Source organism: Hevea brasiliensis, chromosome 6 (assembly GCF_030052815.1).
Source record: "Hevea brasiliensis isolate MT/VB/25A 57/8 chromosome 6, ASM3005281v1, whole genome shotgun sequence".
Classification (NCBI taxonomy): Eukaryota; Viridiplantae; Streptophyta; class Magnoliopsida; order Malpighiales; family Euphorbiaceae; genus Hevea; species Hevea brasiliensis.
The window spans coordinates 279,551-306,472 of NC_079498.1; the positions used below are offsets into that span (position 1 = coordinate 279,551).

General features: G+C 32.9%; 3 protein-coding genes, 1 non-coding gene and 1 pseudogene across 5 annotated transcripts; 2 read left to right on the forward strand and 3 right to left on the reverse strand.

Annotated features, from left to right (window-relative positions):
- The first annotated feature begins 824 nt into the window (after positions 1-824).
- LOC110663107 (bifunctional nitrilase/nitrile hydratase NIT4A-like) lies at positions 825-11,829 on the forward strand (annotated as a pseudogene).
- A 2,887-nt stretch (positions 11,830-14,716) lies between these two features.
- On the reverse strand, positions 14,717-18,092 carry LOC110663108 (uncharacterized protein At5g41620). 2 transcript variants are annotated; one of them, XM_058148100.1, is made up of 3 exons: positions 16,899-18,092; positions 16,684-16,806; positions 14,717-16,308 (listed from the first exon to the last, which is right to left on the reverse strand). In XM_058148100.1, the coding sequence occupies exons 1-3, from the start codon at positions 17,307-17,309 to the stop codon at positions 14,929-14,931; spliced, it is 1,914 nt and encodes a 637-aa protein (XP_058004083.1). In that variant the 5' UTR covers positions 17,310-18,092; the 3' UTR covers positions 14,717-14,928. The 2 variants fall into 2 exon arrangements, with proteins under 2 accessions (XP_058004083.1, XP_058004084.1); XM_058148101.1 differs by having other exon boundaries at positions 16,684-16,803; positions 16,899-18,046.
- Positions 18,093-22,609: 4,517 nt separating this feature from the next.
- LOC110663109 (photosystem I subunit O) lies at positions 22,610-23,826 on the reverse strand. Its single transcript, XM_021822341.2, has 4 exons — positions 23,431-23,826; positions 23,279-23,351; positions 23,019-23,198; positions 22,610-22,799 (listed from the first exon to the last, which is right to left on the reverse strand). Exons 1-4 carry the CDS (start codon positions 23,513-23,515, stop codon positions 22,709-22,711), a joined length of 429 nt encoding a protein of 142 aa, XP_021678033.2. The 5' UTR covers positions 23,516-23,826; the 3' UTR covers positions 22,610-22,708.
- TRNAQ-CUG (transfer RNA glutamine (anticodon CUG)) lies at positions 22,859-22,930 on the forward strand. Its single transcript has one exon. It is a non-coding gene; the product is annotated as a tRNA-Gln (tRNA).
- A 1,072-nt stretch (positions 23,827-24,898) lies between the features above and the next one.
- LOC110663110 (F-box protein At2g27310) lies at positions 24,899-26,646 on the reverse strand. Its single transcript, XM_021822342.2, has one exon. The coding sequence runs from the start codon at positions 26,426-26,428 to the stop codon at positions 25,415-25,417; it is 1,014 nt and encodes a 337-aa protein (XP_021678034.2). The 5' UTR covers positions 26,429-26,646; the 3' UTR covers positions 24,899-25,414.
- Positions 26,647-26,922: the final 276 nt, after the last annotated feature.

Genomic DNA, 26,922 nt, shown 5'->3' on the forward strand with positions numbered 1-26,922 from the left:
TCTTTTACTCTCTCTAAGTTTGATTCATATAATGAGTTTTTAAGAGAAATCTTCAAGAATTACTATCTACAGGTTTCAGATTTTATTATATCATATAAATATATTATTATAAACTTATAACAATTTAATAAAAATAATTAATACTTTAAAATTAATAATTTACCACGATTCAAAACTTATTCTACGTGCACCCGCTGCTTCAACAATTTTTTTCTATCTAAATCTTACGCATGCTTGGATGCAGATAAGGCAGAGAGATTATTGGCAGAAGCAGCTGGATACGGATCCCAGCTGGTTGTGTTTCCCGAAGCATTTGTTGGCGGTTACCCTCGTGGTTCTATTTTTGGTGCTCCCATTGGTAACAGAACTCCCAAAGGCAGAGAAGAGTTCCGCAAGTATCATGCTGCAGCCATTGATGTCACTGGTAACTTTTCTTTTTACTATCGCTGCTTCCATGCTTTCTACTTTTTTTTTTTTTTTGTCCTAATCAACTCTTTCTGCAATTCCATTCATATCATTCTTAAAGGAAGGAGGACTATTGTGTTCTATTGTTCTCTTTTTCTTTTATTTTCTTTAATAATACAAACAGCTGGAAATTGAACATCTTTTCTATTCACTGTTCATAGGATGAGCATGGATTTGATTCTAAGGCTCCCTTTGTTAAAAAAAAAAAAAAAAAAAAAGACGTTTTTTAGAAAAATATCATACATGTTTTATGTGGAGGAGTTCATTTGTCTGGACATTGAAAAACTACAGATTCATTTTCCTCAATTCTTATCATTATTATTGTTGTTATTATTATTATTATTATTATTATTATTTACCACTTAGGCTTTTGGCTAATCAATGCTATTTTTTTTTCTAATTAATTTTTAATATCTTACTAAACAACAGAAAATAATTTATATTTTTTTAAAAATATTTTCCACAAGATATTTTTCACGGACAATTTATTGTCTTAAAACAAATGGAGCCTAAATTTCTTTGCATCTTCTAAAAACAAACCAATTACCTCATCATCTTCATAACTTGTGGACTTTAATTTAAGCTTTTCATGAATCTTCATATGGATAACTAAGATTCTAATAATTGCAGGTCATGAAGTGGATCGCTTGGCCACTATGGCTGGAAAGTACAAGGTATATTTAGTGATGGCTGTAATAGAGAGGGATGGATATACTCTCTATTGCACTATGCTGTTCTTTGATTCTCAAGGTCATTACCTGGGAAAGCATCGAAAACTCATGCCAACAGGCACCGAGCGTATAGTTTGGGGATTTGGAGATGGGTCAACAATTCCTGTTATTGACAGTCCAATTGGGAAAATTGGTGGCGCCATTTGTTAGGAAAATAGAATGCCACTTCTGAGGACAGCTATGTATAGTAAAGGTAAGCTATTTTAATCAAACAATCCAGTTACCTTATTAATATCATTATAAGACCATATCAGCAATTGCTATCAATTATCATTTGTCAATAGTCATGGTGCTTGTTTTATGAATTTTTGTCCTCTTCTACACAAAGTTGGAGGATTTATCTTATGGCTTTTCCTTTATCTCATGTGTTGTATGCGTCTGCCTTCTTCCCATTTTATGCTTGAACCTTTTGTGAGCATGTGCGAAGGACAGGAATTCTGCATCATATGAAAGATAGCTCCTCTGTAGATTGGTAGTTTGTCAGACAATTACTTCATGTGTGTACTTTATGCTTAATGTAATCAGGTGTCTATCCCTAGGTTCACACTTTTCGTTATGATTGTGTTGCATGCCTACTTTACTATTATGCATTTGTGATTTATGCGTGCCTGTTAATATAAGCATTGAATCCTCACTAGAAATGGCAATTTTATCCAGTCATGTTGTACAACAAGTTCAAGGTTAATACTGTGCTGTGTCCTGGTTAAGTTCTTAGCTTTGATCCTTTTTTATTTTATGTATATTAATGTTCCGCTCTTCTCTCTCCCTCTCTTCACTTACTAAGGCTTTGCTAAGATTTCTTTGAAATGTGTATCAGTAATGTGATTCAGCTCCAAAGCCTATGCCCATGCTCTAGAATTGCTCTTTGGCTTTCTGCAGTATCAGGCGTTCACCAGGTGTAGTGAGAAATATGCAAAGGTGTAAGGCATTCACCGAAAACGACGTGCCATACTGGCTCCCGGGTGTGGTGTTAAGTGAGCAAGGTTCCCACATTATGGACAGGTGTGGGTAAAGAAGTTAGTCCATAGGACAGATAGTAGAATAGATTGTAGAACAAAATACAAGATAGACATAGAAAATAATAGAAGATATCATAGAATGAGACAAATTAGGAAGGAACAGGATAGAAGGAGGATCAGGGTTGGTACTTGGAAACTTGGATCACTTACAGGAAAATTAATGGAGCTTGTGGATACCTTGGAAAGGAGAAGGGTGAATATTGCTTGCACTCAGGAGAGTAAATGAGTAGGAGAGAAAAGCAAGAAAGTGGTTTACAAATTGTGGTTTACCGGAAAAGAGAGAAATAAGAACGGAGTGGGCATAATCATAGACAGGATATTGAAAGACGCTGTAATAGCTGTGAAAAGAGTAGGAGATAGAATTATACTAGTAAAGCTAGTACTAGAAGGAGAAACAATAAATGTAGTTAGTGCTTATGCCCCACAAATAGAACTAGATAGTGAGAGTAAACAAAGGTTTTGGGAAGATATGGATGATTTAATACAAAGCATACCGAATAAAGAGAATATTTTCATTGGTGGAGATTTGAATGGACATGTAGGAAGTGATAGGCAAGGTTATGAGAATGTTCATGGAGGTTTTGGCTTTGGCAGTCAAAATGAGGAGGAAAAAAGCATCCTGAATTTTACTATGGCATACGACCTAATACTAGCAAATACTTACTTTATAAAAAGAGATTCACATTTAGTGACTTTCAAAAGTGGGCAACATAGAAGCCAAATCGACTTTCTCTTAATCAGGAAGACAAATAGAGCTCTATGCAAGGATTGCAAGGTCATTCCAGGAGAGACTTTAACAAGTCAACATCGGTTAGTGGTCTTGGATGTCAAGTTTAGGAACAATTCAAGTAAGGTCAGAAGAAATAGTGTAGCTCGAACAAAGTAGTGGGAGTTCAGAGGAGTAAAGCAAGTGAAGTTCAAAAATGAGCTTCTCGACTTAGAGAGTTTAAAGGACATGGACCACCCTCAAAAGAGAGATGGTAGTGGAATGGGAAAGTACAAAAGGCAATGAAGAGAAAAAGGGAATGGTATAAGAAATTACCTAAATGTGATAATAATGAGGCATATGAATAGTATAAGATAGCAAAAAAAGAGGCAAAAAAGACAGTTAGTCAAGCAAGAGCACAAGCCTTTAAAAAGTTATATGAGAAACTTGAAACTAAAAAATGGGAGAAAGATATTTATAAATTAGCAAAGAAGAAAGAAAGAAAATGTCAAAATCTCAATCAAGTTAGGTGTATTAAGGATAAAGAAGGAAAAGTATTGGTAAAAGATGAGGATATTAAAGAAAGATGGAGAAATTATTTTAATGATCTCTTTAATAATAGTCAAAATGGTAATAGCGTGAATATAGACTATAGAACAATAGAAAAGAATGTGAATTATACTGTAAGGATTAGATCTTTATAAGTAAAGGAAGTAGTTAAGAGAATGAAAGTGGGTAAAGCCTGTGGACCCGATAGAATACCAATTGAATTGTGAAAGTGTTTGGGAGATATGAGAGTGGCATGGTTAACTAAATTATTTAATAAGATTCTAAACTCAAAGAAAATGCTTGATGAATGGAGGAAGAGTATTTTAGTACCTATTTTTAAAAATAAGGGAGACATATAGAGTTGCTCGAACTATAGGGGAATTAAACTCATGAGCCATACTATGAAGTTGTGGGAGAGAGTTGTGTAGCATCGACTACATCATGATACTTCTATCTCTCTCAATCAATTTGGCTTCATGCCTGGTCATTCAACTATGGAAGCGATCTTTCTCATTAGAAGCTTGATGGAGAAATATAGAGATCTACACATGGTTTTTATTGATTTTGAGAAGACTTATGATAGTGTTCCAAGAGATGTCTTATAGAGTGTGTTAGAACAAAAGAGGGTATCTATTAGGTACATACAAATGTTAAAAGATATGTATGAAGGAGCAACTACTATTGTGTGCACAGTGAAAGGGGACACGAGATTTTCCGATCTCAATTAGATTACACCAAGGATCAGCTATAAGCTCTTACCTTTGTACATTAGTTTTAGATGAATTGACGAAACATATACAAAAGAGTATTCCTTAGTGCATAATATTTGCGGATGATATTGTTCTGATAGATGAGACGCGAGGAGTCAGTAGAAAGCTATAGTTTTGGAGAAGTACTCTAGAGTCAAAAGGCTTTAAGTTAAGTAGAACGAAGACAGAATACATGCACTGCAAGTTCAATGAAGGCCAAACTGGTGATAGGGAAGCAGTTAGTTTGTATGGAGTGGTACTGTCCCAAAGTAGTCACTATAAATATCTCAGCTCAGTCTTTCAAGTAGATGTGGGATGTGAGGAGGATGTTAGTTATAGGATTAAAGCCGGATGGTTGAAGTGGAGACGTGCCATGAGAGTTTTATATAATCGCAAGATTCCCAATAAGTTGAAAGGAAAATTTTACCGTACAGCCATGCGATGGTAGTGAGTGTTGGGCACTGAAGGAGTCGTATGCGTCTAAGATAAGAGTTGCAGAGATGAAAATGTTAAGTTGTATGAGTGATCATACGAGACTAAATAAAGTCCGTGATGAGAGTATTAAAAAAAATGTAGGAGTGGTGCCAATTGAGGATAAGTTGAGAGAAGGGAGATTGAGGTGATTTAGTCATGTGAAGTATAGACATACGGAGGCTCCAGTTAGACAAGTAGAGCACATTAGGTTAGAGGATAGAAAAAAAGAAAATGGTAGACCTAAATTGACTTAGAGGAGAGTAGCACAACATGACCTAGAAGCATTATACATTTCTGAGGATTTAACCCAAAATCATTTAAAGTAAAGAAAGTCAATCCATATAGCCGACCCCAAATTTTTGGGATAAAGGTTTAGTTGAGTTGAGTTGTATTAAGCAGACAAAAATGACACATTTACTTTCATCTATTCCAGTGTTATCAAAGGCGCCCAGGCGAGGCGAGGCGCGCGCTGCCTCGCCCGAACGCGTGCTCGCTGCTTGGGAGGAGGAGCGGTGAGAGAGGCGGCGGGCGCAGAGCGCGCGCGGCGCGGCGCGACGAAAGAGCAAGCTTTTTTTTTTTTTTTTTTTTTTTTTTTTTTAAATTAAAAAGTCAATAAACCTATCTGCGTACTGCGTGCACTGATGACATCATTCCACCAGAGAGACACTTTTCTCCTCACCCTCACGCTTTTTTTTTCATCACACAACGACTCTCTTCACGACACGACGACAACAGGTACTCTCTCTCTCTCTCTGTCTCTCTCTCTCTCTCTCTCTTCTTCTTCTTCTTCTTCTTCTTCTCCCGCTTCGATCTCTCTCTCTCTCTCTTATGTCCCTTTCTTTTTTTCTTTTTTTTTTTTTCTCCTCTCACCTCCTGTCTCTCTCTCTCTCCTTCCTTTTTTTTTTTTTCTTTCCCCTTGCTGTGCGCTTGCTACGTTTCGATCTCCTCCCTTTTTTTTTTTTTTTTTCTCTCTCTTTTCTTTTTTACTCTCTGCTTCTCTCTCTTCGATCTCACTCCCCTTTCTTTTCCCCTTTCCTTTTTTTTTTTTTTTTTTTTTTTTTTCTCTCCTTCTCTCTCTCTCTCTTCTTATTTTCTTTTTTTTTTTTCCTTCTCCTCCTTTTAATTAATTAGCTATTATTATTTATTTATTTATTTATTTATTTAATTATTTTATTTTTGTTAATTAATTATTTAAATTTTTTGGCTATTGGTAAATTGATTATTTTACTTTGTATTCTTGTTTAATTAGTTGATTAATTAATATGAGTATTGTTGATTTGTTGGTATTTAGTTTAATTTTTATTTGTTATTCTTATTAATTTGATTAGTTTTACTTTTTGTCTTGTTAATTAGACATTATTTATTAATTATTTATTTATTTTATATAGGTATTATTAATTTATTGTTAATTTAATTTTTTATCTTTTTATTATTGTTAATTAATTGTTTAATTTATATGGGTATTGTTAATTTATTATTAATTAGTTTACCTTTTACTTGTTATTATTGTTAATTAGTTTTAATTTGATTAATTTTACTTTTTTCTTGTTAATTAGATATTAGATGTTTATTTTATATGGGTATTATTAATTTATTGTTAATTTGATTATTTTTCTATTGTGTAATCTATATGGACATTATTACTTTGTTGTTAATTAGTTTACTTTTTACTTCTTATCATTGTTAATTAGTTGTTAGATTAGTTAGTTTTACTTTTGTCTTGTTAATTAGACATTAGTTGTTTATTTTATATGGTATTATTAATTTATTATTAATTTGATGATTTTACTTTTTGTTCTTATTAATTAATTGTTTAATTTATATAGGCATTGTTAATTTATGATTTTACTTTTTGTTCTTATTAATTAATTGTTTAATTTATATGGGCATTGTTAATTAGTTTACTCTTTTACTTTTTACTTATTATTCTTGTTAATTACTTATTTAATTTATATTGGATATTGTTAATTTGTTGTTAATTAATTTATTTTTTATTCTTGTTAATTTTTTTGTTAGATTATAAATGGGTGATAAGAATAATACATCTGGATCTTCTGCTAGTAGTAGAAGAACGGACCCAGAATAGGCACATGTAATTCAAGTTAGTGAAAACAATACCAATGATCTTCAATGCATGTACTGTATGAAAGTTTATAAAGGAGGAATTAATAGAATCAAGCAACATCTTCTTTGGAGTTACAAAAATGTAATTTTGTCCAAAAAAATGTCAGAGATGTGAAAAATCAAAATGAATTTTTTTTTAAAAAAAAAGAGAGCAAAATCAATTATGAATATGGAAAGACCACCTAAATTTGATGATGTTGAAGTACCGGGATTAGATGAAAATGAGGAAGAGGAAGAGTTGATGCAAGAAATTGGCGTGAAAGAGAAAAGGCAAAATTTGGAAGTTCACAATTACTAGTGCTTAAAAAAAAAAAGTTTACCCACCCACCAGTAGTAGAGGGCTATTGGCTATTTTTTTTTAGACCTTGTTGTTTTGAAAAAAAAAAAAAAAAAATTATTGATTTGAAAAAATAAAAAAAAAAAAAGTTAAAGAGAGCTGAGGTGTGTGTGTGTGCCCATATGATGGATGTATGATGTAGGAATAGCTTTTAATCTTGTGAATTATGTAGCTTTGGGGAAATGATGAGCAAAGGAAATTATGGGAAAGAAATGAAACCTCCAAGTTTTCATGAGGTTAGAGTTCGGTACTTAACAAAGAAGTGCAAATCATAAATGATCTTCTCGAGTCTCATAAAGAAGAATGGGAAAATTATGAATGTACATTGATGTGTAATGGATGGATAGATAGAAAAGGGAGAACCTTGATTAATCTCTGTAATAGTCCAAAAAGGAAGTGTATTTATTAAATCAGTTGATGCAAGTGATGAATCAAAGACAATGCATTTGTTTGCTAGTTTGATAGAAAGAATTGATGGAAATTGATCCCGAAAAGTAGTTCAAGTTGTTACAGATAATGCATCAAATAATGTTTGCTGAAAGAAATAATCCTAAAAAAGTAGTTCAAGTTATTCTATAAATGCATCAAATAATATTTTGTTAAATAAATTTTATTTAATTTTTATATTACTAAAAAAATATCATTTTATTTTTATTATTAATGGAATGAATTTTTCTACTTGTTTATGACAGAGAGAATATTGGCAATTTTTTTTTTTTCTATCTACTCACTCATGTGCATGCTCATTGTATAGATTTGATGTTGGAGGATATCTTTAAGATCCATGTTTTCAAAGAAACATTCTGCAAAGTCGTTTGAGCTTGGTTTTTCATATATATGGCTCTTTGAGTTCTAAATATGTTGTGGAAGTTTACTAATGGGAAGGATTCATCTTCAAAAGCCAACATTAGAAAAATGTTTACTTCGAAAAGTTGGACAACTAGTAAATGGGCTAAGAGAGAAAAAAAAAAAAAAGGAAAGAGGTTTTTCTTGAGTTTTTTTGAATCATGTTGTTTGTTTATCTAAGGTTTCTCCTCTTCTTGTTTGTGTTGTGCTTGTGATGATAAAAAAAAAAAAAAAAAATATGGGATATATTTATGAAGCCATGGATAGGGCTAAAAGCCATTGCCAACTCTCTCAAATGGCAATGAAGAGAATAAAGCAGGGCTAAAGAAGCCATTGCCAACTCACAAATGGCAATGAGAAGAACATACAAGATTTTTGAGATTATTGATGCGAGATGGTCACTTCAATTGCATCATCCTTTGCATCTTCTTTGGATACTTTTGAATCATGAATTTTTTATCCAAATAAGATGAGAATTGAATCGATGAAGAGGTCAAATACAGATTGCTTTCATGCATTCATAAAATGGAAAAAATTCAGCAAAAGTTGATATAATTCTTGATGAAATTGAGAAATACAAGGTACTGCGAGGACCTTTTTTTTTTTTCCTTCTATATTAGCAAGAACAAAAAAAACCAAATCGTTATTAATTTAATTCTTATTAATTTTTCATTTTGCTCATTTATTAATTTATATCATGAATTTAACAATCATTGATTCTATATTTTAATAGCCGCTTGGGGAAAAAATATGGTTCTCTTCAACAAACCTACAAAAGTTTTTTTTTGTAGGGGTTAGTCTAACATGTAGTAGTGAAGTTGCAAAAAAAAATTGGAGTATTTTTGAGCATGTAATATATATATATAGATATATATATATATATATATATATATATATATATATATCTTAATTTGTTATTTTATCTTGAACCTTTTGAGTTTGAAGTTTAACTTATTTGTTCTTGTAAAATAAATGAATGACTTCATAGTAAGAAAAGAAATCTTTTTTTTAAGAACGCTTGACAATTTTATATATATGAAGTACAATAGAGGCGTTGCACACACACACACTTTTTTTGGGATATCACAACACATATTGATTTGGCAAATATTGATGAGAGTAATGAATGGTTGCTTGGTGAATTAGAAAAGGTGATGGGGATGATGATGATGATGATTCTCTTGTTTTCATGAATAACGATTTGACTGGGGTGATGTTGGTAGAGCCGAGTTTTTTCCAAAATCGAATCGAATCGAGATCCGTCAGAAGACAAACACCACCCACCAAAACCCCCATCATCATTTAGGCCTCGTAGAGAGGTGCATCCTTCATCAGTTGGGAACGTATTTGACACAGGGTGATGTTGGTAGAAGCGTTGGAGTCCAAATCGTTATGATTCGATCGAGCAAAAGATCAACACCACCACCGAAACCCCATCATCATCAGGCCTGGCCTCAATGCAGCAGATCCATCCTTGATGATGAAGAGGAGAAAGAATTTGTGATGGCCGTTGTTGAAAATGAAGATGATTTTGGAAATCTTGATTATGAGTAGTTTTAGTTATAAGTTTTTATGTACTTATTGCATTTTGTTTATTATGACTTACAACTTATTTTTATGTATTAATGTCCGAACTTCTATAATTTATATTTTCTATTATGTGACTTATGACTTATTTCTAATTTTTATTTATTATGTATAATTTTATAGCGTCACTTTTTCATATACACATCTAAAAAAAAATATATGATTATTTTTTTTTTTTAACATCTCTTATTATTATGTATGTTTTTACTTATGCTATATATTTTAATTTCTGATCTCATACTTTCACTTGTATCTTATACTTAAAAAAAAATATTATATGCTGCATTTTTTTTTTCTCTTATCTGAGTCTCATACTTTCCTTTGTATCTTATATTAAATTTGGAAATACGGTTATGCACTTTTATTTAGATATAAACATAGTGTAAATCATATTTTTTTCTTTTTAATATGTTTTTTTACTTATCAACTATTTAAAAGTATATATATATATATATAATTTAAACAATTAAGGTTATAGCGCCTCGCTTCAAAAAGGCTCTCGCCTCGCCTCGCCTCGCCTCTCCCCTGCTAGGCAGGGAGTATTCTATTGCCTTAGTTTTTAGATTACTCTTTCGCTGAAGGTTATAGCGCCTCTCTTCAAAAGGCTCTCTCCTCCTGCTCGCTCGCCCTCTCGCCCTAATATTCATTATTCTGTCTCCTGCCTTTCGTATACTTCTATTCACTTTTTGCATATTTAGTCCTGTAAAGTTGGAGTGTAAGAATCAACTGTAGCCAAGATCTCTTATATCCATAACATCTGTTTAGGTTTGTGCTGTTAAATGATATGCAGTCCTTGTAATTACATCTCAATAATTGAGGTGCTCTGCACCAAGGTGATTGTGGTTGAAAGCATGCATTATTTTGCTTGACATATGATTATGAAATGCATAACATTTTTGTTTGGCTGGAATTAGACAGCTCTATTCTTTATACCCTTAACAATTATACCCTAATCTTTTATCCCATCCCATCTTACTTTGTGATAATTTATTGTTTAGGCGTTGAGATATATCGTGCACCAACTGCGGATGCCAGAGACACTTGCAAGCAACAATGAGGCACATTGCTCTTGAAGGTGGATGTTTTGTGCTATCTGCTAATCAGTTCTGCCGAAGGAAAGATTACCCACCTACTCCAGAGTACATATTTTCTGGAATAGAAGAAGACCTCACACCAGATTTTGTTGTCTGTGCTGGAGGCAGTGTTATCATTTCACCCTTGGGGACTGTTTTAGCGGGACCCAGTTTTGATGGGGAGGCACTAATCTCAGCAGACCTAGGTATGCCACTGTTCTCATTTTTCTGTAGTTTATATGTTTCTGTAGATCAAAGTATCACCTGCACTGAGTACTTTGTTGATTTGCAGAATTTCCTGCAATACTTAATTTGTTTAATGTTTTTAAGATTAAAATATTTCAATTAAGAAAATTATAGAGGCTAGGGTACTTTGGGATGGGAAGTTACTCCAAAAACATGAGATAGAGAATACATCTTGAAGGAAAATGATGCAATTTTAGAGTCTTACTACCTGTATCTTAATATCATTGTTCATTGTTTGATTCTAGAGTAGTCTGTATCATTATCTATTCTGCTATAGTGTTGCCTGTTAAAAGGAAGGCACAAACTTCAACTATTATCTAAAAAAGTATGATTTAATTGGCCAGATTTTCTTTCCGTGCCTGTCTATGTCTGTAAGTTTTGTTGTAAATATGAATGTCTTTTGGAAGATCATGATTGAGAGTGTTCCTATCCTCCTATGCTACATTTATGTTGCTTGACTGTAGCATAGGATTAATTTTGGTTGTGTTTACATTTTGCCACTGGAGCTCTGATTTTGATAAAAATCAAATCATGCCTAGATCTTGGAGAAATAGCATGGGCAAAGTTCGACTTTGATGTGGTTAGGCATTGTTCAAGGCCTGAAGTTCTTAGCTTGACTGTAAGGGACCATCCAACAAATGCAGTTACCTTCAAATCAGCAGCTGCAAAAGCTGAAAGCTCTAATAGATAGTTACCCTCTTATCAGCGACAGCAAGCAATTGCCTTCACTAATAATTGAATGGGCAACACCATCTTCATTACAGAGGTGTAAATGCCTCATATCTGCCTTTATTGACGAGTCTCTTCTTGTTTGGAAAATATCTTGTGTTCTTCTAGTTATTGGATGCAAGTTGTAAAATTATGATAACAAATTAACTAAGAATTAATATGAGAATGCTCTTAGTTCTTTCTTTTTTCAACAACATATTCTTTTGTCTTAATGTTTGCCGACTGACCTTGACTTGAAATTTCCATATTGGAAGGCCCTAAAAATTGACTGCTTTTGGACTCTGCTTTGTATTATCAGTTGCATATCCTTCATTTTCTGAAGGATGAGGTCTTTGATTGTTTTTCTCCCTAGGGGAAAGATATCCGAACAACTAAGGCATACTAGTTAAAGCTATACCCATCATATCCTGGAAAAGAATATCTCTAATGGCTTCAGGAGGAGGTTGCCCAAGCTAATGCAATCCAAGAGGAAGGTCAGAGCAATATTAGCATGCACTTATTGGTTAATCAACCTGCGGATGTCCCTGACCAGACTGAAGTTTCCATTTACATTAACTTCAGCAGTCAGCATTAGGGAACAAGCTTGTTAGACCTCTTCTATTGCCATTTATCTTCTTTCCCATGAAATCGAGAGGCCACGCAAGAGCAGCCCATTATTCAGCTTCACCGAAGCAACACTTAAGAGCTCCATCAAAATAACTTTCATCTTTTCCTTTCTTTCAAGTAGCCACCCTTTTAACTGAATAAATCGAACTGAAACGTCTTAATTCGGTAATTCAATTCGAATTTAAAATAATTCGGTTCGATTCGATTTTGCATTTTAAGAATTTCGATTATTTCAATTCGCTTTGGTTTTTAAGAGAAAAAAAGTAATTAAACCAAATCGAATCGAATTGCTTTATTGATTTTTAAATTAATTTATTTTTATAAAAAATTTATGAATTATATGAATTTTATATATATATATATATATATATATATATATATATATATATATATATATATATATATTATTTAATTTTATTTATTAATGATTATTAGGTTCAAATCAAGGTTAAAATCAGATCAAATAACTTGCAAATAAAGTCTAAATTAAAAAATTTATTTAAATTCAAATTCTGATTTGTTCAAACTGAATCGAACCGAAATAGAGCGATTCAGTTCAGTTTTTCATCCATTTCGGTTCGGTTTGGTTTTTAAAATATGATAATTCAATTTTAATAATTCAATTTTGATTTAAACTGAATACTCAGTCATATATCAATAGCAATTGTTATTTTTCATGTAACTTGAAATTTAGATATGTTTTCATGAATATGGATTTTTGTGACCCGACCTGAAAAATTTTGCGCTGCGACCCAACTGGGAAAAAAGTGAGATCTGTGACGATAGCGAAAGGCACAGGGTAGTAGGCTTGGGCCTAAAGCCTACCATTGATCTTCTTGGGGGTGTGGGGACAACGCCCCCGCGGTATGAACCAATATAAATATTGTAATATTCTGTCCTTAGCGAGTTGTGAGATATTTGAGAAACACATTGAGGTTAGAGTTTGAGAGTTCTAAGTGATTGTATTTTACTCTTTTTTATCATAGTGAAACTTTTTCTCTTATCTTGCTCATAGACGTAGACCTTACGGTTGAATTATGTTAAATCTTATGTTATTTTTCTCTCTTTTCTATATCTTTTTTATACTACGTAATTATGCGATTTATATATATGTGTTAGATTTACGTGCCTGTCATAGCAGCAATAATGTCTGCCACAAGATTCCAATCTTGCACTAAGCCTTGCTCCTCCATTCCCAAAGAAGCCAAACACAACAGGCCAATCCATTTCTGTTGGCATTCTCGTGAAATCATTCTATGCTCTACATGATCTTATTATTATTATAACAAGATCAGTATTATTATATTTTAATAGAATTTCATCCAAATTTTTAATATGATAAGAAATAATAATGATAATAATAATAATTTTCTATTGTAGTGATTATATTAAGATTTTGGCTAAAATCTCTATAAAATGGGCAATAATGAGCATTTTGAAATAAAAAAAAAAACCTGATTTAAGGGTTTGCCTTTGCTATGGGATCTAACCCATGCTGGACAAGAAGGGGATGGAGCTGTATTTATGTAATAAAAATAATTATATAACATTTTATATACATTTTAATATAATTAAAATTAAGAATATCATAATTAAAAAAAAATAGTAGGGGCAGAAATAATAGAGGATTTTGCTTGTGTTAACATGCTAGATTTGTTTAATATTATTGTTATAACTGTTGTTTAAAAAAATATATATTTAAATATTTTCATCTGACAAATAAATAAATTCTTCATATTATTTTTTTAACCCAGTAAATCAATCCCTTCAAACTTTACCCTTTTATCTAAAAGAGGTTGGTGTTTCTTTTTTTTTAATTATATATGCACAATAATTCACATTAGTTGGAGCCAACCATGTGCTTCCCTAATTGATACATGACAAAACAGATGAACCCTGAAGCTACATGGCCAAGTTGTGGCCCTGCTTGCAACTAAACCAGATGTTGGAAATTATTAGCTAAGAATTTTTATTTTCAGTTTAAACAAAAATTAAAAGTGAAACTACAACTGTAGCTAGCCTAGCAATTAGCATGCAGACAAAGCTCACCAAACTTGTTCTTGGAGACTTTTTCTAACATGTATGTATTAAGAATTGTCAAATGAATGTTAGGAGTCATTAAACATCATTTCTAACATAATGGACTTCAGTAATTATACTCAAAGCGGCACTGACCTGGCAATCGGCATGCTAACTGCAATATGCTATTCTTGAACCAAAAAGGCATAATCTTTGACACCTTCTTATGTCTATGATAGGCTTGTCAGTGAATTTTAGGGATTTCTGATCAAATAAACCTAATTTTACTAATAGTTTTAGCAGTATTCTTGGATGTAAATTATTTGTAGGTCACAGGGCTCAACATGTTTCAACATTGATTCGGGGAAGGTTCATCCATTCTCATGAACTAAACAGCACTGCAACAATATTGTAAATAAACCAAACACAAGATCACACCAGCAAAATTCCAACACATACAGCATAAATAAAGTGCTTCTTGGCAAGTAAGATTCATACAGCTTTTGCATATGATTCTATTTACAAATGAATTAGCTACTGGGAGATTTTGAACATTTCTCGAAGAAAGGAAATGCAAGCACAACATTTCTGCAAGCAAAATGTGATAGGTAAAGGGTTTAATGTCTTGAACTTGTTAAAGTCCGGCGTTCGCCTCTTGTTCCCACTAACTAGGGTTTCAAAAAATCACCTTGCAGCACTGGTGAACTATCTGAAACCGCACTTCCAGCATCCTGCAAAGGCTCCCACTGCCTTGTTGGACTGGCAAAGTTTTGTATAGGTTGCCTTTTAGAATTAGATAAAACGTGGTCTCTAAGGCTTTTCACTGATCTATATTGCATAATTTCATCTTCAGGATCCCGTGTCTGAGAATGCAAATCAAGTTCAGATAATCTTTCCCTATCAAGCACATCTGATTTTTCCTGACTTTTACTAATGAAATCCCAGTCAGGACCATCCATGCTATAGGAATTTTTTCTTTGCAAACAGATGCTTCCCCATTGAATGTTCTCAGAGATAGACTTTCTCCCCTTAAAATCTCTATCTACTGAGACCCGCTTCAGATTATCTAAAGCATCACTATCACAAGCATAACTCCACTTGTAGCTTTTGCTGATGTTGTCCATGTTTAATTCAATGGAGTGAAGATCGCTATCAGCTGAATCATCTCCATCATGAACTTCTCCATTTTCTATTACCCCAACGTTTGCTTCTTTCTCAGCCCTTTGTGATGATCCATTTTGTATCTCCTTCAAATAAGCCTCAAGCTCTTTAATTCTTTCATAATTTGGAGAGTCACGATCATTTTCTTTACCTGCTACTTTTTCCTTGAGGTAGGACTCAAGCTCATTTCTTAGCCTCTCAACTGCTGCATTTTTCTCTTCGAAATGATATTTAGCTTCAGAGAGCTTCATCTGGACCCTTTCTTCACGCAACACATCAGCGAGCTGAAGCATTTCCCTTTCTTTTTCCATCTCCTCCCTAACTTTTGCAGATTCTCTTTTCAATTCTTCGACCTCAGCTCTGTCTTCTCCAATGCCTCTGGCCAACTCGTCGCAGACTTGCTCCAATATCTCCTTTGCCCTCTTCTCACTCTCAAGCTCTTTCAAAGCCTGTGACAAAGATGCCTTTGTATCTGCCAATTCTTTTCCAAGCTTCTTATTCAACCTCTCTGTCTGTCTTCTTAATTTCTTCTCTACTTCAAGCTCCTCTGCAATGCATGCTATGGCATTGTGAATCCTATCTCGCTCTTTGCTTTTCCAAGCTGCCTTTTCTTCTTCAAAATGCTTCAAAAGGAACTCGATCTCATTGCGGTTAAAGCGCTGTTCTTTAATCAATTGATCGACCTGGACGCGGGCTCGATCAAGCTCAACACGAAGTGCTGAGACAAGGGACATGCCTGAAGAGTGCTGCTCATCAAGACTCCAGATACGGTTCAGAACTTTCAGAAGTTCTTTGGATGTGGTCAAGCCATTGCTAACATCCTTCAAACGGGTTTTAATTCCAATTATACATTCCTTGTGAGTCTTGCCCTTGGTATGAGTTTCAATCTGCATTTTTGTGGAATTATAACACTTGCTTAAAACAACCTCAAGATTGTCAGGTAATACAAAAGCATACAAAATGAGAGCTTTTGAAATGCAGTGATCGAAATTCAAAAGCATTGAACTTTTCTTTCCCTTTTCTGATAGGAAGAATATAACATTTTCGAAGTACATAAATTATCAGTTATTTTTTGAAAAAGAAAATTCATTTGAAATGATAATGTTTTGAAAGCTACAGATGGTGGAGCCATTTTCAGGGACATATTACAAAACATGCACTAAGGACATGTTCCCTGTTCTATCCTAATCATGCTACAAAATTTTCAAACAGGGAAACATTATTTGAAAACGACCCAAAACTATACTTGTAACGTAACATACCTCCATCAAACTTGCATTACTAACAGAGTCCAAGCCTCCCACATTATAATCAGTCACCCCAAATTTCTTTCTAGCAAATGATGCCCTTCTCCTATGACCATTTCCTCTAGATCGATCCATCTTCTGCCCAACCCAGAGACAATGATTTTTGTGAGATAGATTAATAATACAAAAACAAATTAAAGTGTATATAAGACACCCGAAAGAAGAAAAACCTCTGGAATTGGAGTGTAAGATGGATCTGACAAATGTGGGAACTTTGCAACTTTTTCTCTGCTTCTCAGCTCTTTAGTATCTGCTACCGTTTCTAAATCCTTTCTAACTCTCGGTGAAGGAATGTTATTGATCTCCCACAAAGTAGCAGCCAATTTTCTTGCAGAAACCGAAGCTTCTTTAGCTTTGCCCCCACTTTGAGAGGGTGGACACTTGGTGGATTCTGCATTTGGCATTGATAAAGTTGGAGATTTGGTGCTTGTTTTCCACGTTGGGACAGGAGTGGTAGACCCACCTCTCTTCCCAACCAGAATTGCTCGCTTGAATCTGTACTTTTGGATCAGTGAGGACGAGGAAGAAGATGAATTTCCTCGCTTTCTGATCTTGCAGTGCTCTCTGCTTTTTGCCTCCATATATGCAACTGTCAACGACCCAATTTCAGTTTTGGCAAATAAGTGGGAGTTGACTAAAAGGTTAAGGCCTAATGCATATATGTTATCTGATCATCATTCTTGTTATTGTATTTACAAGATCATGAAAGATTTGCAAGAATTATGGAGTTGCAATGAGAGACTAGTGTGTGAGATTCATGGATGATCATACTCCTTGGAATTGCGTGTGAAAAAAAAGATATAACAAGTCAAAGATTTTGACCGACTAAACTATAGTCTGTGGTTTCAAGATTTTTAAGATTGGCATGATTTGGAAATAGGAAACGAAATCAAGAAATGAGCAGCAGTGATATCGGTGCTGGCCCAAAATTCAAGATTTCGAAGATTTGAAAACCAGGAAGGTTTAAAATGCAAAGAATTCAAAGTATCTGTGGGGAGGAGAGAATCAGGGGCAAAGATGATAGGAGTAGGACCATATTGCAATATCGGTGACCCATCTGAGTATACTCTTTTAGGCAAGTCCAAACTTGTTGCCTTGAATTGCTCAAAGGATAAAAGCAACTGGCAATCAAAGATTCAGTCTAAAGAGATGAAGAAGGTCGTAGAAAGAAAAGAAAGTGATTGGCAAGTGTCGAGAAACACAAGGACATAGATGGAAGGAGATTTTGGTGGCTTTTGTTTCAGAGATACTGAGAGGGAAAAGAAAAAGCAAGAGAATTAGTATGAGTATTGGTTTCTGCCTGCTGCGTAGGCGCAGCGGTGTAAAAAGACGAGAAGGAGACGTGGCTTGCACGTGAGAGCATTGCATTCAATCAGGAAGTGCATGTGTAAATAGACGGTCAGAATCTTGACTATTTAAAACTGCCCCATATTTTTGTATATTTTTCTCGAAACGGCCTCTTAAAACTCACTGATTATTGTTAAATCCAAGCTTGTCTAATTGCACATGAAGGAAGTAGAAAACACACTGAAACACACGTTGGCATGACATGGGAAGTTGTTATTGAATTGGAGGACATGTCACGTCGTTGGTGAGGTTGAAATTGAAAAATATAGAAAAAGGAAGGGTTGAATTACAAATATTACAAATAAAGAGCACAAAGAAATAATTGCATGTGCCAGTACATCCCAGTCCATCACTGACCACTGGCTCAATTCAAAAATCAATGAATCAACCAAGGACAGAGTAGCTTGTGAAGATGGGAAAACTGCAGGAGGAGGGGCCACTGGAGTTGTTGCTGCTTACCATGTTTTTTTTTTTTTTTTTGTTTTTTTAAGAAATCAGTCGGTTTTTGTAGCTCGTTGATCTAATTAATTTAGATTTGCACTGAATAAACTCATAAAGGGGTAAAATATTTCCTCCTAAGTTAAAGGTATTTTATATTTAAGATTTGAATTCAAAACTATTAATTAAAAAAAGAAAAAATTTCTGTCATCTTATCTCACTCTTTGAAAGTGTTTATCATGTTCTACCTAATTTATAATTTATTTTTATAAAATTAAAAAAAATAATTATTCAAATCTTAAAATTATTAAATGAATTATATATATTTTTAATTATTGAATTAAGTAATTATTTTATTTTATAATTAATATATTATATAATTAAATTATATAAAGTTATTTTTAATGCTTACCCAATTCCTATGACTTTTATGTCCTTACCAAGAAATCAATTGGATGTATGGACCGCCTTATTTACTGTACTACGTACCACTTTTTTGAGCTTTGAGAATTTGACAATTTAGACCAAAACAAAAACAACATTCATCTCTGGCCGTCGTTTCGAGACGTTATTCCACAGTGCTCTTCACGACAACAATAATTAATTTTTTTTATTATTTTAAAAATTTTTTTTTTAAATATAAGAATAGTCGAGATTTCAATTTATGAAATTAATTGTTTAAGATTAAGAAATGATAACTAATCTTAAGCGGCTTCAATCAGTTTCAATTCAAAGCAATTCAGGGCTTATTTTAGCCTAGCTTAATGATAATTCTAGTTTGAGTTTCAATTTTTTACGGTTTGATTCATACAACACATTCTCATTCTCATGTGCACTACATTATCTCTTTTTTAAAAAATATGGTTTGAATCAGAATCAAATTATTAGACTAAATCATTTATTCAGTCAATGATTGAGATGAGAGATCAAAATCGACCCCTATGTGAAGTTCAATTCAAACCCTTAAATCATGCTTGATTCAATAAGCTGGCTTATAAGTTTCAATTTCTAATCTTATACGCATTTGTTTCGCATTATTATTTGAATTATTATTAAAATAATAATATATCAAATATTTATTTGAAATCTTTAAATTTTAGTTTTAATTTATGTATTTTCATAATAAGAATTTTAAAACTGCATAACAAGTTTTTCAAACTATCTTTTCCAATAACATCTAAAAATATATATTCTCTCAATTATAAGCTCAAACCAATTCTATATATAATTGTTTGGGTATCAACTGTCTATTTTTTTTAGTAAAAAAATTAAAAGAGTAGTGATTTGAATATGACTCTAACAATCGAGTAATTTATGTATTTAACCACTGAATAAGTCAACTTAGACATCAATTAGTAAATTACTTTAAAATATATTTTTAAAAAAATAGCATTAAATATTAGCCTACCTATAAGTTTTTTTTTGATACATTAGGATATCTCTTTATATTCTTTTTACAGTTTGCAAAGCACTATTCCCTTCGAAATATGTGGCTGTCCCTCCCAATAATATTTTCTCCAAATATCAAAACTAAGTTCTTGATATATGGTGTAAATATAGTGTTTAATTAATTTTCGTTATTTTGTAATTATTTTGAATCTCCTTTTTTGATTAATTTTCATATTTTTATAGTAGGTATGTTAATTTAAAAAAATAAATAAATAAATTTTGTTATTTTTCTATATTTTAGGTGAAAAATAGAGAAGAAAATTGATTGGGCATCATTTGGGGTAATCATAGAGCATTTTTGGTGTGCATTTTTCACTCCCAAGCCATGAAGGAAGAAGAATTTCACACCCATGGGTGTGAAACTCTCGGCAACATTGAGAAAAAATGAAGAATTTCAAGAGAGAGTGGCCATCATCATTAAGAACGTAATAAATCTCATCACTGCACCAACACTTATCAATATTTATATAGAAATTAGGCAAACTTTATTTTAGAAAAACACATATGGATATTTGATATTTGAGTGGATTGCTTTATAATGTATTTATTATAATATTAACTTAATCATTAAATTGCTTAATTATATTCAAAAATTTATCCAAGTCTTTTCACTTTAAATTAATAATTAGTGACTGGCCAACAAAAAAATAATTATTTTCGTACTCAAAAAATGTATAATTGGAGAGCATTAAAAATTAGAGAGAATAATGGATTGAATATTTTTAAATATTTAATTTAACTGAATTTTATTTGTATGAATTTAATAGTATATAATCGGAAGTACAATACTTGTGTCAATAGCCAGCAAAAAGACTGGCTATGAGAAGCAACAAAACATGAAAAGCACACCCTCCAGGAAAACAAAGCTTTAAACCTAGATGGACAAGAAGAAGTGACGCGGCAAAACGGCAGACAAAGCATGGCTAGGAGCCAAAGCTGGAATGACTGAGAAGAGGCTTAGCAAGTTAGGGCTTCTTAGTCTTGTGTAGCCCATAACGGAGGCAATGACAACACATCCTTAGATTTGCTAGCAGGTAGGGAGATTCCCTGGAAACAACTTCAAATAAACATAGCGATGCAGATCTACACCTAATCCCTCACTGTGAAGCATGGATATGCCGACTAAAATAAAACTTGACTAACCTGTATACAACCCAACCAACAGTGAAGAAGGAGGACCACTGTTAGTTGAGGGAGGCGATGACCATGAGAGAAGAAGAACACTCTATCACTAATTGGAGAGACAAGCTCTCAATCTATAAAAGACACATAAATGAAGAAACAGGGGAAAAATCGACGACAAGAGGCTGAATCTTCCCGGATGTGAAATAGATATTCAAAGTTTTAGAGAGAGAGAGAGAGTAGAAAACTTGATATTAGGGTAAGTATTGGAATCGAATAATTGAATTAAATTATAAAAATTGAATTATATTTTAAAAATTAAATCGAATTGAAATGAATAAAAAATCGAATCGAATCGCTCTATTTCGGTTCGATTCAAATTGATCAGTTTTGATTTTTTATTAATTTTTAATTTAAACTTGATTTTCAAGTTATTTGGTCTAATTTTAACTTTGGTTTGAACCTAATAACCATTAATCAATGAAATTAAATAATTTATATATATATATAATTAAATATAATTCATAAATTTCCCGTAAAAATAAATCAATTCAAAAATCGATTCGATTTGATTTAGTTCGATTTGAATATATAAAATTATTATTTGATTCGATTCGATTTAATCGATTTTTTCTCTTCAAAACCAAACCAAACTAAAATAATCGAAATTTTTATAATATAAAATCGAATTGAACCAATTAAATTTTAAAATCAAACAGATTGAATCGAATTAATTCGATTCGATTCGATTTGAATCAAAATCTGCTCACATATTTTAGAGAGTAGTTTTCAAAATGTGTGTATTATTATTATTAAGGTTATACAATCCATTAGTTGAATTTCGAATTATATAATCGAAGTAATTAAAAAAATTAAGTTAAAAGAAATAATATTAATTGAATTTAATTAAATAAAAAAATTAGTTTTTTTTTGATTTGTTTTATATGGTTAGTTAATTTTATTGTGTTTTTTAATATTGTTAAATTTTATAAATTATACACTACGTTTTTATAAAAATTTATAAAATTAATTAAAAATACTGCAAATTAGACAAATCAATCGATTTATTTTTTTATGAAAATAATCAAATAAAAAATTAAATTAAAAAATTGCTAACCAAATCAAAATTATCAATCGAAAATGGTTTAATTTAACTTTTTTCGATTATAATTAATTTTTTCCAACGTCTAACTGTTGTGGTATTCGAAACTATAAAATCCTAATTGGAATCGCAATGACAGTAAAAATAAATATATAAATAAATCCATGCCATTGCCATATACCACATTCATGATCAAAAGTTGGTCTATCATTATTAATCAAAATGACTAATTAATTACTTTAATAATTGGGGATTAATTTACATATTTAAATCCAATGATTAATTCCATGATCATCTATCAAGTCAAAATAATGGTGCAAATTATTCATCATCTGCGCAGACAAAGATTCTACATATTGTTTATACATATATAAATCATTATATAAGACAGGAAACCTGAAATAAATAATTAAGACGAAAAAGTAAAAAAGGTGACATGCATACGTGGAAAGAAAGAGAGTTGTTGTTTTAAATTTAAACAATTAGATTAATAATTAACAAAAACAGACTAATTAACATAATTTAGAAGTAGTCCTCAGTCCTTCCCTTGAACCCAATTAGGCCAAAAGTCAGACACAGGAATAGCCCCAAGTGCCATGTGATCAACCACAGCCTGCTCAAATCAATAGCTTTTTATGTCAGTATAATATATTGGTGTTTTCTCTCAACAATGGTTCCATGGTCTAGTGGTTAGGACATTGGACTCTGAATCCAGTAACCCGAGTTCAAATCTCGGTGGAACCTTTTCTTTATTTTATTTATTTATTTGTTGTTATTATCATTTTAAAATACATATATATATATATTCCTGAGGTTAATAAGTTAAACTTACCAAAATTGAGAAGTGAGAGGAGGAGGGGTGGGGAAGTGAGCAAGGTCAGCACCAATACTCTCAAAGAATAGCTCTGTCAAGCTCTTACCGTTGATGGCTGGTATGCTCGACGGAGCTATCCACCCTATCAACCCAAACCCTATCACATTCAGGTCCGTTCTTAGCCAATTCCTCTCAAAGCTTAAAACACAAACATTGATTATACATATATCCCATCATCTCAAATCAAACCACTTTTCATTATATAATTAAACACTTACCACGTGAACCTTCCTCCGTTAGCACCTTTTTGTCTCAGTGGATTCCTTGCTGTGACTGTTGATTTCACAAACCCTGAAATATGTATCCATATTAATCTTTGTTTTGGATTTTATGTATAGCCGCTAGAAATGAATGTTGTGAATAGGTTTACCTGAGCTAAGGGAGACTGTCTTGGATGATAGCGAGCTGCTGCCCAGCCCAGTAACAGTTGATGAGGTGGCAAATGTTGCTGCCATTTTCTATTCTTGTTAGTGTAGAATGATGAGAACAGGTCAGATATATGATAATAAAAAAAAAACACAAATAAAAGGAAAATTAAAGTGAAAAATGGGAGATATGATGATGGTTGGGAGATGAAGAATTTGTGGAAGAGAAAGATTGCGTGGATGGGTTATTGATCAATGGGTTTGTGCCACGTTGGAGTTGCATAGATAAAGTGGGGTTGCTTCTCTTCTACAGAGAAGTGTGTTTTTGTTAAGGACTTCAGGATTAGGATGGGCTGCTCTTTCTCAGGCCCAGCTTCATGTTTAACACAGAGAAGAAAGAACCTTAAAAATGCGTTCAGTTCGTAGGACTTCTTCACATCACATCGATCATTGCTCTCTTAAATTTCAGTTGCTTTCTTAAAAGGAAAAATCTAGTATTTGAAGTACTTATATATTTTTTTTATATATTTTTAAAGAAAATAACTTTCAAAAGAGATTTATTTTCCTAATTTTGACAACCTTATTTTCCTAAGATTAACGAAAAATCAAAAAAAGAGAGTTTTTTTTTTGTATTAAGATATTCAACAAGCTGCGGTGTAGGGTGCCTGAAAAAATAATGGTTCATATATACGTAGAATAAATTAAAAAAAAAAAAAACAGAAAATATGGATATTATCCTTTTTCCATCTAGAAGGCTACTACTTGAACAAAAAAAAAATCCAGTAGGCTAGTACATCAAATTTGGCCTATTAAGCCTACGTTTGGAATTTGTCAGGACAAAAAAAAAATCAAAGCGATGGAAAAGTTGTTTTCTTCCTTTTATTTATTTAGATATTAAAAGGAAAATAAAAGGGCAGAATAAATTTTTAAATAATAAAATATTTATTTTGTGTTTTTTATTTAAATTAAAATAAATAATTATAAAAATAAAAAAAGTAATTTAATTTATTCTATAATCATTTTATCTCCAATACTAAATTCTATTTGTTATTTTTTCACTCTAATTTTTCTTTTTTTAAAAAAAAAAATTTTTTTTATCTCATTTCAAATTAAAAAAATAAGAAAAAATATATATTTATTTTATAATTTTCTTTTATCTTATTTTCCTTTTCCATTCAAACATAGTGTAAAAGTTAGCTTAAAATTTATTATAGTTTAGTCAGAGTAAGGACACTTGCAACTAGACCCACGGTTTGGAGTCAAAATTGACCCATTTTAATTTGAAATATAATCATATTAAAGCTTTATGAAACCGAATCAGAATTAGATAATTTTCTCTTTCATTGAATCAATTTGAAATCCAATTGATTTGATAAAAATCTCTATTACATTAACTCAAAAATTAAAGACGAAATTGAAACTGAACTCTTCAATTTGAGAAATGAAATTGACAAATCTGATTTAAAATCAGAGTGATGGGCTGACCAAGTCTACTTGTAACATTACACTGATAATATTCATTATTCAATATTCAACCACAAAAAAAAAGAATTGACATTTTCAAATGGAAAAAAAAAAAATCAGAATGCTAAAGCATTTATTTTAGAGTTGACATCTTCATCAACCATTAAAGAAAATGAAAGGGATTACTCTTGACACTTGAGAAAGCCATATGACAACTTCAATTAAAATTTTTGATAGAGCGTAGTGCAGCTGCTGCCTACCACCTCTTTTGTTCAAATGTTCCGATCAATTTCTACATACATAACTTCTTAATTAATTTCTATTTACTTGCATGTATTGTGGCTTAAACTGATTGTTGATTTGAAAGTTGCATCATCCATCAACAATTCTCAATATCATACAACCCAGATGGATGATTCTATCTTATACACTATCATCATCATCATAATTTTCTTTTCTTTCTCTGCTTATTTGTATAGAAACAAACAAAATTAATGGAATAACAGAACCCATCATCGACATTTTTCACCTGAACAAGACCAAGGACCAAAAGGCCATGAAACTTGAAAGCCCAGAAGCAATGCACACCCAGTCCAATACCTTCTCTCTTCTCTGTTTCCTCTCTTTCCTCTCTCTTCTCTTCTCCGCAAACTCCTTGTAACTCTCTTTCCCTTCCTTCCCACTTTTCCCTTTCCTCCTTTCTCCCCACTCCATTGCCCCATCCAAAATTACCAAACTCTCCTTCCCACTCAACGCCTTCCCTTCCATATCCTCCATCCCCATACTCACGTCCCTCACGTGAACCTCTCCTCCTTCCTTCCCTCCGCACGTCACCACCATTTCACACTGCACGCACTCCCTCTCCGACCCTTTCCCTCCATCTCCGGCTAATATGCTTGCAAATTTCACCTGCACTTCCCCCGTCAGCCAGTGCCTCTGGACTGAAACTGCCCTCCGGCTCGACATATTCATGGCCCGTTTCTGTTTTGGGTCGATCAAGATCCAGCTTAGAGTTACATTCTCTTCCAGTTGTTTCAGCCACGAGTCTTTTTCACCCACCTGTCGTATCCATGTCGGCAAGGACTTCTCCGGTCCGACTAAGTCGACCCTGAAGGGAGAGCTGAGGAACCACGCGGTGACCGTCTCAGTCGCTTGAACCTTAGAGAAGATGGGGACGTTTCTGTAGTAAATATCCACGGCTGAGATCAATTCTGTTGTTGTCGGAAATGGACGATCAAGATCGTTGCAGCTGTGGCGATGGAGGAGGAGAGGATAGGAATCGGAGAAAAGTGACCGGTGACCGAAGGGGAACGTGGAGACAGCAGCGGTGACGAGTGGGTGGTTAGCGGATGGCCATGTGGATGTGCAAAGTTGTTGCCAGAGTTTGTCATGGGCGGAGAGAGCGTTTAATTCTGAGGAGGTACAGGCGAGGGCGGCCAGAGTGGGACCGTCAAGGCGGGAGAGGATGTGGTTGTGGAGGACGTCAAGATTGAGGGCGGAGAAGGAGATTGTTCCGTCGACGTTTGATGGCGGAGCCATTGATACTGTGAGCGAGCGGTGGTTCTGGTTTTGTACAGTGGAAGGTGTTTGAATTTTGAAAGGAAAGTGTTTATGAATAGGGAGAAAAGAAATGAAGGGAATATATATATATTTTTTATATATATGGTGAAAGGAGGAGTCAGGGACAGGCAGCTCCTAGAAGAGTCAAGGGTGGCTTTCTGTTCTATTACAATTCTGGATGAGAAGCATCTCCAAAACTTCCTCTACTTATGGAACTATTTATAACGGTTTTATGATTATTATTTTATTTTTAATTATTCTAAATTTTAAAGCCGGTGTTTCTAAGTATTTTTTGCATATATTTATCTAATTTGAAATTATGAGCTACAGACTTCTCATTATAATTTCTTATTTTATTAAATTCTGAATACATTTAAAATAATAATAATAATAAGAATAAGAATAAATATTGTGGTTGCCCATTGGAAACTTGAAAAAGCTTGCATAGCTGAAAAGCACGTAGAAGCAGCGTG

Bases quoted from the DNA above. Each gene is read 5' to 3' on its own strand.
- LOC110663108 (XM_058148100.1), bottom strand. From the start codon at position 17,309: ATGGAGGCAAAAAGCAGAGAGCACTGCAAGATCAGAAAGCGAGGAAAT. The intron at 16,807-16,898 runs GTTTTTCTTCTT...TGGGTTGGGCAG, and splicing joins CTTACACTCCAATTCCAGAG to AAGATGGATCGATCTAGAGG. The intron at 16,309-16,683 runs GTATGTTACGTT...ACAAAAATGCAG, and splicing joins GTAATGCAAGTTTGATGGAG to ATTGAAACTCATACCAAGGG.
- LOC110663109 (XM_021822341.2), bottom strand. From the start codon at position 23,515: ATGGCAGCAACATTTGCCACCTCATCAACTGTTACTGGGCTGGGCAGC. The intron at 23,199-23,278 runs GTAAGTGTTTAA...TTGTGTTTTAAG, and splicing joins AACGGAGGAAGGTTCACGTG to CTTTGAGAGGAATTGGCTAA. The intron at 22,800-23,018 runs GTAAGTTTAACT...TGATTTGAGCAG, and splicing joins CCTCTCACTTCTCAATTTTG to GCTGTGGTTGATCACATGGC.
- LOC110663110 (XM_021822342.2), bottom strand. From the start codon at position 26,428: ATGGCTCCGCCATCAAACGTCGACGGAACAATCTCCTTCTCCGCCCTC.